The sequence below is a fragment of the Barbus barbus genome (genome assembly GCF_936440315.1).
Source record: "Barbus barbus genome assembly, chromosome: 6".
Classification (NCBI taxonomy): Eukaryota; Metazoa; Chordata; class Actinopteri; order Cypriniformes; family Cyprinidae; genus Barbus; species Barbus barbus.
The window spans coordinates 17,980,627-17,993,913 of NC_136734.1; the positions used below are offsets into that span (position 1 = coordinate 17,980,627).

Sequence of the window (13,287 nt, forward strand, 5' to 3'; positions counted from 1 at the left end):
TATAGGATGAATTAGTACAGAACAATGTGGCCACATTAAACGAGGCCAACAAATTATTAAGTTGATATCTTTTTTTTCCTGCATGTCATGTGGCTCCGTACAAAAATTATGTTTGTTCTCAAACAAGTTTTAAATGAAAATAATCCCACCTCAAACTGATTGAGCCAATCTTGTGTCTGCACAAACAAACAGATTTTTAGGTGTGAAATTAAATGCCCTCTTGAACTTTTGAAATCTGACTTGTGGTCACAGAATATTTAAACCTCAATCTGTATATATTTATACTAAAAGAAAATATAGCCTTGATTTAAGACAAATTCAAGCCAACCTTAAATGGATAGTTCACGCAAAAATTGCTCACCCTCAAGGCAAGCCAAACCTGTATGAGATATTTTGAAGAATTGTTGGTCCACGTTGTCTTCCATAATATGAAAAAAACAAAAAAAAAAACACTATGGGCATCAATGGGGACCAGAAACTGTTTGGTTACTCATTTAAATTGTCTTCTTTTGTGTTTAGCAGAAGAAAGAATTTCGGTTACACTTTATTTTAAGGTGTCCTTGTTACGGTGTAATTATACATTTAAGTACAGAGCAATATTAAATAATTACATGTACTTACTACTTATGGTTAAGATTTGGTTTGTCCTATGGTTACTTGCATGCAATTATGCATAATTAATTGTTATTATAATATAAATTACATGTAACATGTAAAAAGGACACCTTAAAATAAAGTGCTACCAGTAATTCATACAGGTTTGGAACAACTTGAGAGTGACTAAAAGATGATTTTTAGGATGAACTATCCCTTTAAGTTTTTTGTTTTTTTTACACTGTTTGAAGGAGATCCCATATTCATAATATTTTTCTAGGAAATCATACCATCATCCTCACTGAACAATAATATTAAAGAGAAACTAAAATCATACTAAAACATCACTTTTATTCCAATGAAACAAAAAGCCATGTTAAACAGTGCACCTTGCAACTTTTCACAGCCTAACAATTATACACTTTTTAATGCTAAAGATGGATTTAGCCTTTCTTAATAAGTCTTCTGAAAGAAGTCTGTTACTATTAGTATTACTTATATTACTTATCAGCAGTATTAGACAACCACATGAACTGATCCATGAGCCATACAACTTCAGTGTCATGCCAAATACAATTGCTCCCATCTACTGGGTATCAGTTAATTCATATTCAGTGTGTGCTGAAACACACTTTCCACTTGAATTAAATGAACACGCACCTGTTTGGAGATTATGTGCTGCTGTTGTTTGTCTATATTGTGTTGTGTGACAGTAGTTAGTAATATTATCCTTGGAAAGCATCATGTTAATCGTTTTCCATGGTGTTGCTTTACTTGAAATCTGCACAAACACTTTTGTGAAATAACAATTGCTGGAACATACAAACATGTGAGTGTTTCCATTCCCTCTGAATCACATCTGTTGGGTTTGGATTCACCTCAGGGTAACTCAGGGTGACTGTAAAAATATGAAACAATTCAACATGATATAATCCTACTAATTAAAATAAACCTATATTACAGCTTCCTAACCCCAGCCTTGGAAGATCTCTTAAAATGTGCAGCCAGAGGGTCAGAGTTTGCAGAAGACTTTGTGGAAGTCGCATCAGAAGTGCAACAGTCTCTAGCTTGAGCTCTCATAAGTTTTGGACTTATAATTGAAGTCTGTTTCATCCTTTTCATCAGAAGGAAAAGAAACCCGTTGTTCATCCATGCGTTTGGATTGCACCTTCTGAATAAGGCTGAAGAAGTCTTCATCTGGGTCTGGTGCTGGTGGCAAAGAGCACCTCTGATCATTGATTCTGGAGGACTGGATGGACAGAGAAGTGAGAAGGTTCACAACATGCAAACAGAGGACATCTAAGGAATGTAAGTGTAAATCACATTTGTACACCTTGCATCTGATATCAAATTTCAATTGCTATTGTTTTACCTGATACTTTATGAGCATGTTGAAAAACTCGTCACTAGGTTCCGGTGGACTACATGCCTCACACAAGTGTCCCACATTGTTCTGTGCTGTCCTGATGCCCAAACGGTCCCCTATACTGGCTCTCTGGTCGTCCAGTCTGCGGCTCTGGGAACTGGCTATCAGGTCAAAGAACTCCTCTGTCTGGGTGAGGGAGATAAGGGAGGAGGCTCCAGACAGTAAAGGGGACTGGGGCATGGAGGACTGGGGCCCAGACGAGACCTCTTGGGCATGGGCATTGGACTGTTGAGGGTGTTGGCAGCGCCGGTTCTCCATGCCGCTGCTTCTGGGGTCTCTGAGTACAGTGAAAGGGCAGACCTCATTAGAGGTGACTGGGACTTACCCTTAAAAAGAATAAAGAGCAAAAGATTAAACACTCTTGCAATGATTAATGAAATTTTTGATTTTGAATCACATGTTGAAACATGAAAACTTGAAACTGAATGTCAGTATAACAATTTCATTAATGTTTTCTTGTTCCCAGAATGATACAAACATGAACTAAAAACTACATTTAGATAATTAAACGTTTAAACTTGTCAACTTTTATTAAAGGAGACTTACTTCTGTGAGATCAGAAAAGTTTGAATGAGTTAACAATTTTTAATAAAATTTCAAATTTGGTGTTAGAAGTAACATTAAATCATTTTTATTCTAATAAAGAAAAACAACTTTTAATAAATATAATATGTAAGATCACATAAAACATTTGAGATATTTAACTAGAAATGCAATATTTAAGCATGACATATTTTGCATATGACAAAGTTTTAAAATGACTTACAGTTTTATCCTTTTCAAAAAATCCCAAAACAATAAAGTTCACAAAGGCGCTCTCTACAGGGACTTCATCTGAGAACAGCCATACACCAATTGCCACAGCCTCTGGCACTAAATGATTTTCTTGGCAGACATGACAAGCAGACCTTTCTCTCTCAAGATTGAAACGTACATGTTACTGAATGGCTAGCAAATCTTAAAACATTAAAAAAAGAAAATAAATACAAGAAAAAATGGCTTATATTCCAGCAAAATGAGGATGACTTCCCTATCTTCCACACCCAGGTTTCCTGTGTGCTGGGCTGTCTGTTTTTCGAGGGGGAGAGGGAGAGAAAGGGTGAGTGAGGGGGGAGAGATAGAGAGAAATGGGGCGCAGTTGCCCCTCTCCGCTTACATCATGGTTGCTATAGGAACTGGAAATCGGCTTCCAAATCTCGCGCTCCCGTTGTTCACTCAAACACAGACATATACACACCAACAAAAACACACACTGTCTGGTGCACACACATACACACACACTGGCTTGCATTCCTGCATTGTTGAGTTCCATTCATTGCCTCCTGGGGGATCAGTTGCCTCTCTCTTTCCACAGTCAGGAAAACTAGAGCACAATTATACGAGGATACAATGGCCAAGATTACTGATGTATCTGTCATTTTCATGTCTTTGTTTCAAGCGATGCTGTGCTACTGTAGGCAGAGCACGAGGAGGAGGGGGTTGCTTGGAAGCTACCATAAGGAGGAGGCAATAACCAATGATTCTGGGATAAACCAAAGCAACATAATGTTGCCTGGGGCCCTTCGTCTGAAATGAATGGATGAATGCCACTCCATTTAGAATTCCCCAGGGGGAATAGAGCAGTCTTTCTTGGGATTCCCTCCAGTCCAACTCCATGTGCCAGCTAGCAGGCAGCTACGATAACAGGTCCTGTTCATCAATGCTCTCCACTACTTTATAATAAAGTTCACTACATTACATGTGAAGTAGCAGGCAGTTCATTGACATATATATATATATATATATACATATATTAGGGCTGTCAAAGTTAATATTTTTTAACGCAAATTAATCGTTTGATAAGGTTTGACCCCAACTTCTTGCCGTCATCGCAGCGCGTAAGGTAATCATTGCCTGCATCCCAATGTGCACTATCATCCTAAATTCCATGTGATCTTAGTAATTTTCAATACTATTTAGGGCAGATAGGGTGAATAGTATGCTGATTGGGACGCAGTCCAGGACTGTGATTAACGCGATTAAATTTTTTAATCGATTGACAGCACTAATATATATATATATATATATATATATATATATATATTAGAGAGAGATATATATCTCTCTCTCCAATATATATATTAGAGAGAGAGAGAGAGAGAGAGAGAGATAGTCTGGATGAAAGATAGTCTGGTTTAGTGTTTGCTGGTCCTGCAGTTCCTCTGAAAACCTCCACCTCCCCAGGTCCACCTGTCTAGATCTACTTTGGGATTTATATATGTCTATTTATGCATCACCAGCATATTTTACATGTTCACAACAGCGTGTCTGTTTATCTATTGGCAGTAGCAAGTCCATATAGCAGCATCACTAGTGTGCATAGCACATCTAGTCAACCAAGACCAAAATACACTAGGCAAAATTTTATTTATTTTTATTTATTTACTTATTTACCCAGGAAGGTCCCGTTGAGATACAATATCTCTTCTACTAGGAGTCCTGGTCAGGATAGGAAGCAAAGGACAAAGTTACAAAGAAATACATATCATCACACAATGAACAAACACAAAATGCAATTTTCTAAAAACAAAACAAATCCTAATCAGTTTTAAAACATGTACACTGTTCTATATAAATAGACTTTAAAATATTTTTTTTTTTAATATAGCGAGAGAGGGTACAAATTGCATTATTATGTAATTACCTTGAAGCTCGTTCTATACATACGAAGCATAATTAGAAAAAGCAGATTGACCTCTCTGTATGAAAAATAGGGCACCTTACGTAAGAGTTTATCTGTTGATCTGGTATTATAAATATGTGTGCAGTATGTCAACAACTAGATATATACTGTGGTAATTTACCCACCAAAGCTTTTAAAATAAAAATTAACATGTTTTTTTCTCCTTAAGCACAATGAAGTCCATTTTGTCATTTCATATAAATTACAGTGATGTGTGCAGACATTTGTACCAGTAACAAATCAGTGAACACCTCTGGTGTGACTTTAAATGCAGACCTTGAGTCAAAAACCCATCACCAAACATGACTTGTATAGACACTATAAGGACAAAAGTGTTGGGACACCCCCTTCTTTAGAACAGAAAAAGACACTAACAAAACTGTGGCAACAAAGATGGAAACATAATTCATGTATTTAAAAATTGTATTTCCATCTCTGTTGCAACACTTTTGGACGTGTCTAAAATGACAGTACCCTTATGTACAAGTCATTGGTGTTTGGTGATGAGTTTTTGGCTCAAGGTCTGCATATAAAGTCACACCAGAGGTGTTCAGATGGGATCAGGACTTGGCTTTCTGCAGACCAGTCAAGTTCTTCCACACTGACTGAATCAATCATGTCTTTTTGAACCGTGCCTTATACACAGAGGCACTGTCATGTTAGAATAGAAAGGGTCCTGTCCAAACTGTTGCTTATAAAATTAGAAGCACACAATTCCCTAGAATATCATTATATGCTTAAACATTAAGATTTGTACTCATAGAAATTAGTAAAGTAGTCAAGTATTGCACACTTAGTTAATTACTAAGTGTGCAATACTTTTGGCAATATAGTGTATCAAGAGAAGTCTGAAATGAATTAAAAGCATTCTGTAAAGAGGCCACTTTTATAAATGGAGCCATAGTGTAGGTAAAACAAATCATCTGCATAAAAGTGTACATTTGCTGGCTCAACTCCATTATCAATTTTATTTATATAGATAGAAAATAAAATTGGCCCCAAAACTGATCCTTGTGGAACACCTCTTCACAATTAAAGAAAGAGAGACATATTTATCTATGGACACACACTGAGTCCTTCCAGTCAAATAATTAGAGTAGCTACCACTTCAACACTATATCACTAAAACATACACATTTAAGCCTTTGCGACAAAAAAATCATGATTCACAGAATCAAATGCTTTCAATAAATCAATAAAGAGTGCATTTTTTATCATCCAATGCAGTGATGATATCATTAGTGACTGACATTGCAGCAGTTATAGTACTGTGTCCTTGTCTAAAACCTGACTGAGTTTGACATAATGTAGGACAGTCCTGAAATTGGGAGCATTGTCCTGCATCCTGCAAGACATAAGCAGTCCAGCATTTCAGTTATGTCTGTATTTTTTTTCTTCTCTGAAATTACGATGCCACAATAAGACATATGATGATATAACATGTGACAGGTGTTTAAATATCCATTTGCACAGACATCATGTTACAGCTAATGTGCAGAAAATAACTAGCCAACACAATCATGTTATAGAGGGTCGTAAATGTGATTTTTACCTACTAGCCTGTTACTCAGTTCATTATATTTAGCATGCTCAATAGACCTTGTAGAGTAAATTACACTGTATCACTTGAACCTGGGCAAATTGAGTGCCAGTCACAGAGCCTGTCACAATTACCAAAGCTTTTTGGAAATTTGAAACATGGTATCATCCAACGCAATGGCAAGTAGGCTTTCCAACTAATGCAGATCAATACTTGCATAAATTTATTTCTCTCTACATGGCCTGAAAAATCACATACACTGTCACTGTCATATCCATTAACACGTAAAAAAAAAATCACAGATGTTCTGTGTTGACCAAGTAACACTTGCTTCCTGTGGTTTGGCTCTCATAAAATATATATTTGTGAAACCTCATATCGCTATTAAGCCAACAAGGTCTTTACGCTCTTTAGACGCACCGTTGGAGTGAGAGCAAACATCACTCGTCTTTTTAAATGCACTGCCAGAAGGAAGCTTTTCAACCGTCCATTAAGTAAGTGCTCTGCCAAATAGGAAAATCCATCAGCTTTTGTGAACAAAGCCATTGAGCCATACCTGTCCATTCACATATCATACACAAAAGCATCATAAATAGATTCAAACTTTCCTGTTTCCACAGACAATGTGATACAGCATATGTGTTATAACACTGTGCAAACAAGTGCATCACACTATCTATCTGAGAGCATACTATGTTAGTGTATCCAAAATTAGAATTACTTGACGTTATATGAAAATAGATTCTGTGGTAATATTGAATGGCTGAAAGGGCAAGAACACACGATTGTTGAAGCACCCAGCATGACTGCAAGCAGGATGCCTGCACTTGTGCACCTGGGTCCCCCCTAATCAGATGCCTTTTATTATCACTACTAAATGCTTTGAAACCTTATCCGGTTTGTTTTTAAAGTAGTGTTTTGTATTTTTGTTTTACATTCTGTGAAAAAATAAAAATGCATTATATCATCTCAAGCTTAATTAATTGGTTGTGTTAATTTTGGCGCTCCATTTAGCGCCAGTGTCCATAACTCTCCCTTTATCGAGTTGAGTCTGTTACTGGGAGCTTTAATGTAAACCAAGTTACTGACAGCTCTGAACGCTGAAATCACCGTGATCCTGCGAATTTAAGGGTAGGACAGCTTAATTTATAGTTGATGAAATAACATGTTATTCTAATTTTTGTGTTTATGCTTGCGGCTGTTTTCGGGGGTTTGGGTTGAACTCTGTCTAATAATTTGCGTAGTTTGTAGGCAACAATATAAAATCAGCCATTTGGGCAATGTTATGTTGTCTATAGACATAAAATAATAGCTATCTGAATGTGACTGATTTGAACAAATAAATAATAGGCCTAAATTATAGTTTACATAGGATTTGCTATCTCAGTTACAGTAGGCTATATGAACAGGCTAAATCCTATGGGGTTCTTAAATCAAATAGTAAAATGCCTAATTTCGCATGATTATGGAGTATTCAGTGCACACTCCGATTGCCATAGAGAAAGTGTTATAATTGATATCATGCCTGCATGGAGCTAATTTTCTCCTAAATAGGCTATTAAACAAATATATACATAAAAAGGCAAAACCATTAGGCTATGAAAACATTATATAAAACACATAGTATACTCTATTGCAAGCATAGGAAATGGAAATAACCGACATCTGTCAGCCATAAATTTATTCTTAAAAGTGAATTATACTTAATATAATATTTTTGTCTGCAATAGTTACATTATGATTCTGTAATAAATTCTAGACTTTATTTAATCTGTGTGAATTTATCATTTGCTTTCTTTTCAGAAACACTGCATGCAAAGACAAGAGCACAAAAACATCTTGAAACAAACATGAATGCTTCACGTTCTTCAGATACATTCTGTTACAGGTGAATATTTGATTTTTATACTTTGATTAATGTTTAAAGAATTTTTCTATTCCTGAAGAGTTTTTGTATGAAGTGTTAAAATCTCATTTTCAGTCCAGTTAGGATCATGTCCGAGTGTGACTCATCCGCTGTGCTACATTCAGGGTGTCCTCCTGGACTCTTTAAATATAGTTGATCCAAATAAATCTGTGCAAATAAGGATTTTGCAAAGAGCATTTATCAAACAAATCCAAAAGGAATGCATCAAAGACAGCTCAGGTTCTGCAGACTATGAGTCATTGCCAAAAGTTTCCACAAGATGACACTCTTTCGACAAAATTAGACTCACTCGCTTGTTCAGAGCTTTTGAAGAAAAATTTACCTACATCCAAAGCCTTACACAGTCTACGAATGAAGATCCAGCAACAGAAACTGAGGAGAGAAATTCGAACTCCAGCACCTGTGGAGAAAGATGGACAACATCTTGCCAGAAAAATGTGCAGGGTGCCAAACAAAGGTCTGCATTGTAACTGACTTTTATGGTATATGCAATTACGCATATGCCATATATACAATGGAGTGGTAATATACAATATTACCACACACGTCCATATATGCATGGACGTGTGTTAAAAAAGATATAGAGGTAACAGATATCAATTAGATTAAGTGCAAGTCTGTGTTAAATTAAGTTACTATGCAATTTGATGTAATCTCTTCTGCTAGAAGCAAAAGCATCACCGAGTACAGGTAGAGTAATTAGATTGGCTGTGAGGAAAAACACTGTAAGCTGTTTTTCACCCAATGCCGACTACCAAAGATCTGATCTCCGAGGTGAGACCCATGAGGAAACTATTTAATATAATGCTTCCTGACCCAGAATATAAAATAAAAATATCTCAGAGCTTTCAAGGCACCTTGGCCTACTAAATGTCTTACGTAAGAGAATAGAAAAATTCAATTAAGCATTAAAACTACACTCTCAGAAAAAAAAGTACAAAACTTCACCTTATAGGGATACAACAGCTTGTCACTGGGGCAGCACCCTTGAAAGGAAAAGGAAATCTTACAGCACCTTATTTACTCCTAAAAGGTTCATAGTAGTACCTTTATGGTACAGATTACTAAACTAACCCTTGTGAAAAAATTACACTTAAAAATACTTTTAAAAAGAGTATTTGATTTGAAACTACTATATTTAACGAACAATAGGTACCTAAATACAAACTGAATTTAATGTTTCAGATGCTTAATTGCATTTTATTTACAATTGAATTAAAATAAATTATATATTTTAAATTACAAGTATTTAGTTGGGATTTGAAGTACACTACAAGTGCACATTCAATACAATTAAGCACACTTATTTTTCACAAGGGAGGATACTAATATGCTCCTTTTAGGGGTAGATAAAGTACAAAGTTGGCCCTTTAATTAAAGGAATAGTTCACCCAAAAATGAAAATTTGCTAAAAATGTTCCGTCAGGCCATCCAAGATGTAGATTAGTTTGGATAGATTTAGAAATCATTGGATAAGTGTTTGTGAGAAACAAATCCACCATTAAGACATTTTAACTGTTAAGTGTCATTGCAGGTTTTTGCTTCACAACAAGTTAGTTGATGGACTGGAGTTGTGAGGATTATTTATTGTAATGTTTTTATTGAAATATCATTCTGACAGCACCCATTCACTAGCAGAGGATCCATTGGTGGGCAAGTGATGTAATGCTTAATTTACCAAAATCTAAATCTTGGATCGCCTGAGAGTGAGTAAATGCTCAGTAAATATATTTTTTTGGATGAACTATTCCTTTAAATGTACTGTGTCAGGAACAAGCTACTGTACCCATAAAAGGTAAAATCTTTGCACTTCTTTTCCTTTCTAACCCCACAGCAGAGCATTCTACGTACATATCCGCCTGGAGGAATGCCCAAGGGCTTGTGAAACTAATTTTGAACTCACCTTGCAGTGCTTTTTCACAGGCTGAACGAGTCAGCATTAAGGGTAGGCCGTAATTCAATTGCATTGAGTGGGCACACAGAATTAGACTCAGCATCTTATGTATGCTTATATCATATTCAGCATCTTTGCATTCTTTTACATTTTTTAACAATTCTCATGCATGCATTTTCTTTACAGATCAGAGAGACTGGTCAAACAAGAAGGTTTCTCAACAATTAGTTGTTTTGAATGCTCAAACAAATGGAGACCTTAGTTCAAACCAAATGAAAAAGGATGAGAATTCATCTAAGAAGCATCCTAGCCCCTTGAGATCTCTAGCTCAAATCTTGTATTCTCCAGCATCTGGAAAGACATCCGTAAACCATGCAGCTTCTTCATACCCGGTCAAAGCAGTTCCATCTCAGAATTATACCACAGAAGTATTTGTTAAAAACTGCGACGTTACAAAAACAACAAAACCACTAGTTGCAGGTAAAGAAAATGAAGGCCAAATGAAATCAAACAGGCAACCTAGATATAATATCCAAGTGCTGCAGGAATATATGCATCACCAGGTCATTGAGAGAAGGAGAAAGGTGCTGCAAATGAGGAAAGAAGCACAGCGAGAGGACAAGAGGAAGCAAAGGAATATGCATGAAGTAATTAAGAAACAAAGGCAAGTGCTCCACAGGGCCAAGAGAGAACAGCAACAGGAGTACCAGGTATGTAAATGAATGTTGTCTGGAAAAAGCAAAAAGCAAATATTCTTACCTAGACATCTTAAGAATTACCACCTTCATGCTGTTGCAATAATGAGATCTAAATGTGCACTTACACAGAACAGAGGCAGTTCCAAGGAGAAGAAGAGATGTGCTCAGATGTGTGTAGCTGACACAACTGAAGAACAATTGTCTGTCTTTCCTAGACAGAACCAAAGTGTGACAGTGTGAGACCACTGCAGAGCCCACTCTACCTTTTCTCAACCTCAAGAGGGCAGTATTGAGCTAGCAAGTATTTAAATCACAGAAATAGACACTACGTGGCCAAATGTACAGTATATTGACGTGAAACACCACACTGTGCTTGTTGAGCAATTCAATGATAAACTACAGCATTATTAGTGAATTAAATTGCACAGAATTTTTAGGTAGCAAACAATATGTAGAATTGCAATTCAAGTAGAATTCAAATGGAATGTAAAGACAAAGATATAGAGATGATAATATATTATATATAATTATATTTATGTTCATATCATTTATATCATATAAAAATACATTTAATATATAAATGTAACATATTTTTCTTAAATATACTGTATACATGCATGTGTGTGTATTGATATATACACAATAAATATACACAGTACACACACATATATATGGAAAGGAAAACTTTTATTTTGGACGCGATTAATCGTTTGACAGCACTCATGTGTATATATATTAAATAGTAATATTTCACAATAATACTGATTTTACTGTATTATACTGTTTTTCAAATAAATGCAGCTTTAGTGAGCATAAGAGATTTCATTCAAAAACATTTAATAATCTTAATTACTTTGACTGATAGTGTAGCTAGACAGATTAGGTTTCCCATGTAATATTTCATTTAATTTTATCTTACTTTATTTCAGCTTTATTTAAATTTGATAACAATAACCACACTGTTATGCAACTATTTTTTATGTGTGATTTTATGCATGCTAGCATCACTCGTTCTCAGCTGTAATCAGTCTGATAGTACTTGGATTCCTAAGTCTGCCATCTTTGCCATCTTTGAACCAGCAGAGCTGAGCAGGTGGATCAGAGCTCAGGCACACTGGGTGAAGCTGGCAGTCCTGTGAGTGCAGCTGATGCAAAGTGGGCTCAAAACGCTCTGGCAGCTCACAGACACAGAGAGGAGGCTCTCAGGAAGACAATCAGTGCTCTAGATGCACACATGGACGATGAGGCAGCCTGGCTGCGAATCACAGACCACAAAGGGGCTCTGAGACAGTCACAACCCGCTGGACAGGGCATCTGTGGAGCCAAATCAAGGGAAACTTTGTCTGATCATGTATCTCTGGATACAGACACAGAGACAAACCACAGACAAGAAAGAGTGTCAATTAAAAAAGAGATTAAAGGTGAAAAAGATGGAGTGGGTATGTGCTCCAGAGTTTATTACCCTCAAAGAATATGAAAAAGGCATTTAAAATATTTGAAATAATTTATTATTTTAATATATTATTTTAGATATGGGACTGTGTGCCGCAGACTGTAGAGAACAGATTGACCAGACAGAAAAGGGACAGCAGTGAGAGCACTGACTCCACTAGCAAGGTGATCAATTAAATATCAATTATATATATATATATATATATATATATATATATATATATATCAATATATATATATATATATATATATATATATATATATATATATATTTACATACATACGTACATACATATATATACATATACACACACACACACACACATATATGTATATATATATATATATATATATATATATATATATATGTGTGTGTGTGTGTATATATGTTAAATCTTCTTAATTTTTCACTTCATTTGAATATCAACATTTGTGAAATTTAAATTGGTGTAAATTTTATCTTTAGAAACAGTGATCTGTGACATTGTAATAAGTAGAATATTAAAGTTTTAATGTCTATTTGATAAAGAGGGATTTGTGGGCAACAGAATTGGCACAAAATTGAATACTTAATATGGGGTTATTCAGTAATTCCAGGTGTTAGACATACATGTTTCCTATTCATTAAACCTTAAGTCAAATCATTAAATTCATTACATTTGAATTCATAGTCTTGTCTTTATGGTAGGCCTATATCTTAAATTAAATAATGGGCAATTAAATATATATCTATATGCCTGTATTTAAATGAAAATAATATGTAAGAATATTATTTTATTCAACTACATTTTCAAAACACAGCAGCTGATATAGTATTTTATATTATTGAAAAATGTGTGTGTGTGTGTGTGTGTGTGTGTTTGCGCGCGTGTGCTTGTTGGACCAAATCATTTAAATTCCTCACTATATTGTGAAATACTTTGACAACTTGTATGTGTGTGTGTTTCTAATTACTTCCATTAATAAGCATCATCATCCCTCTAAATATGTTACAATTTAAAAGTAAATGCATATTTTAAGGGAGCTTCTTCCCC

At 35.4% G+C, this 13,287-nt stretch overlaps 1 protein-coding gene across 1 annotated transcript; it reads right to left on the reverse strand.

Moving 5' to 3' along the window:
• Positions 1-928: 928 nt before the first annotated feature.
• On the reverse strand, positions 929-2,340 carry LOC306870795 (uncharacterized protein). The gene is made up of 2 exons (XM_079418212.1): positions 1,967-2,340; positions 929-1,843 (listed from the first exon to the last, which is right to left on the reverse strand). Exons 1-2 carry the CDS (start codon positions 2,276-2,278, stop codon positions 1,658-1,660), a joined length of 498 nt encoding a protein of 165 aa, XP_079274338.1. The 5' UTR covers positions 2,279-2,340; the 3' UTR covers positions 929-1,657.
• Positions 2,341-13,287: the final 10,947 nt, after the last annotated feature.

What these genes read in the sequence shown, in the direction of transcription:
- LOC306870795 (XM_079418212.1), bottom strand. Translation starts at nt 2,278, where the DNA reads ATGGAGAACCGGCGCTGCCAACACCCTCAACAGTCCAATGCCCATGCC. An exon ending in ACATGCTCATAAAGTATCAG is followed by an intron (nt 1,844 to 1,966) that starts GTAAAACAATAG and finishes CTGTCCATCCAG; the next exon opens with TCCTCCAGAATCAATGATCA.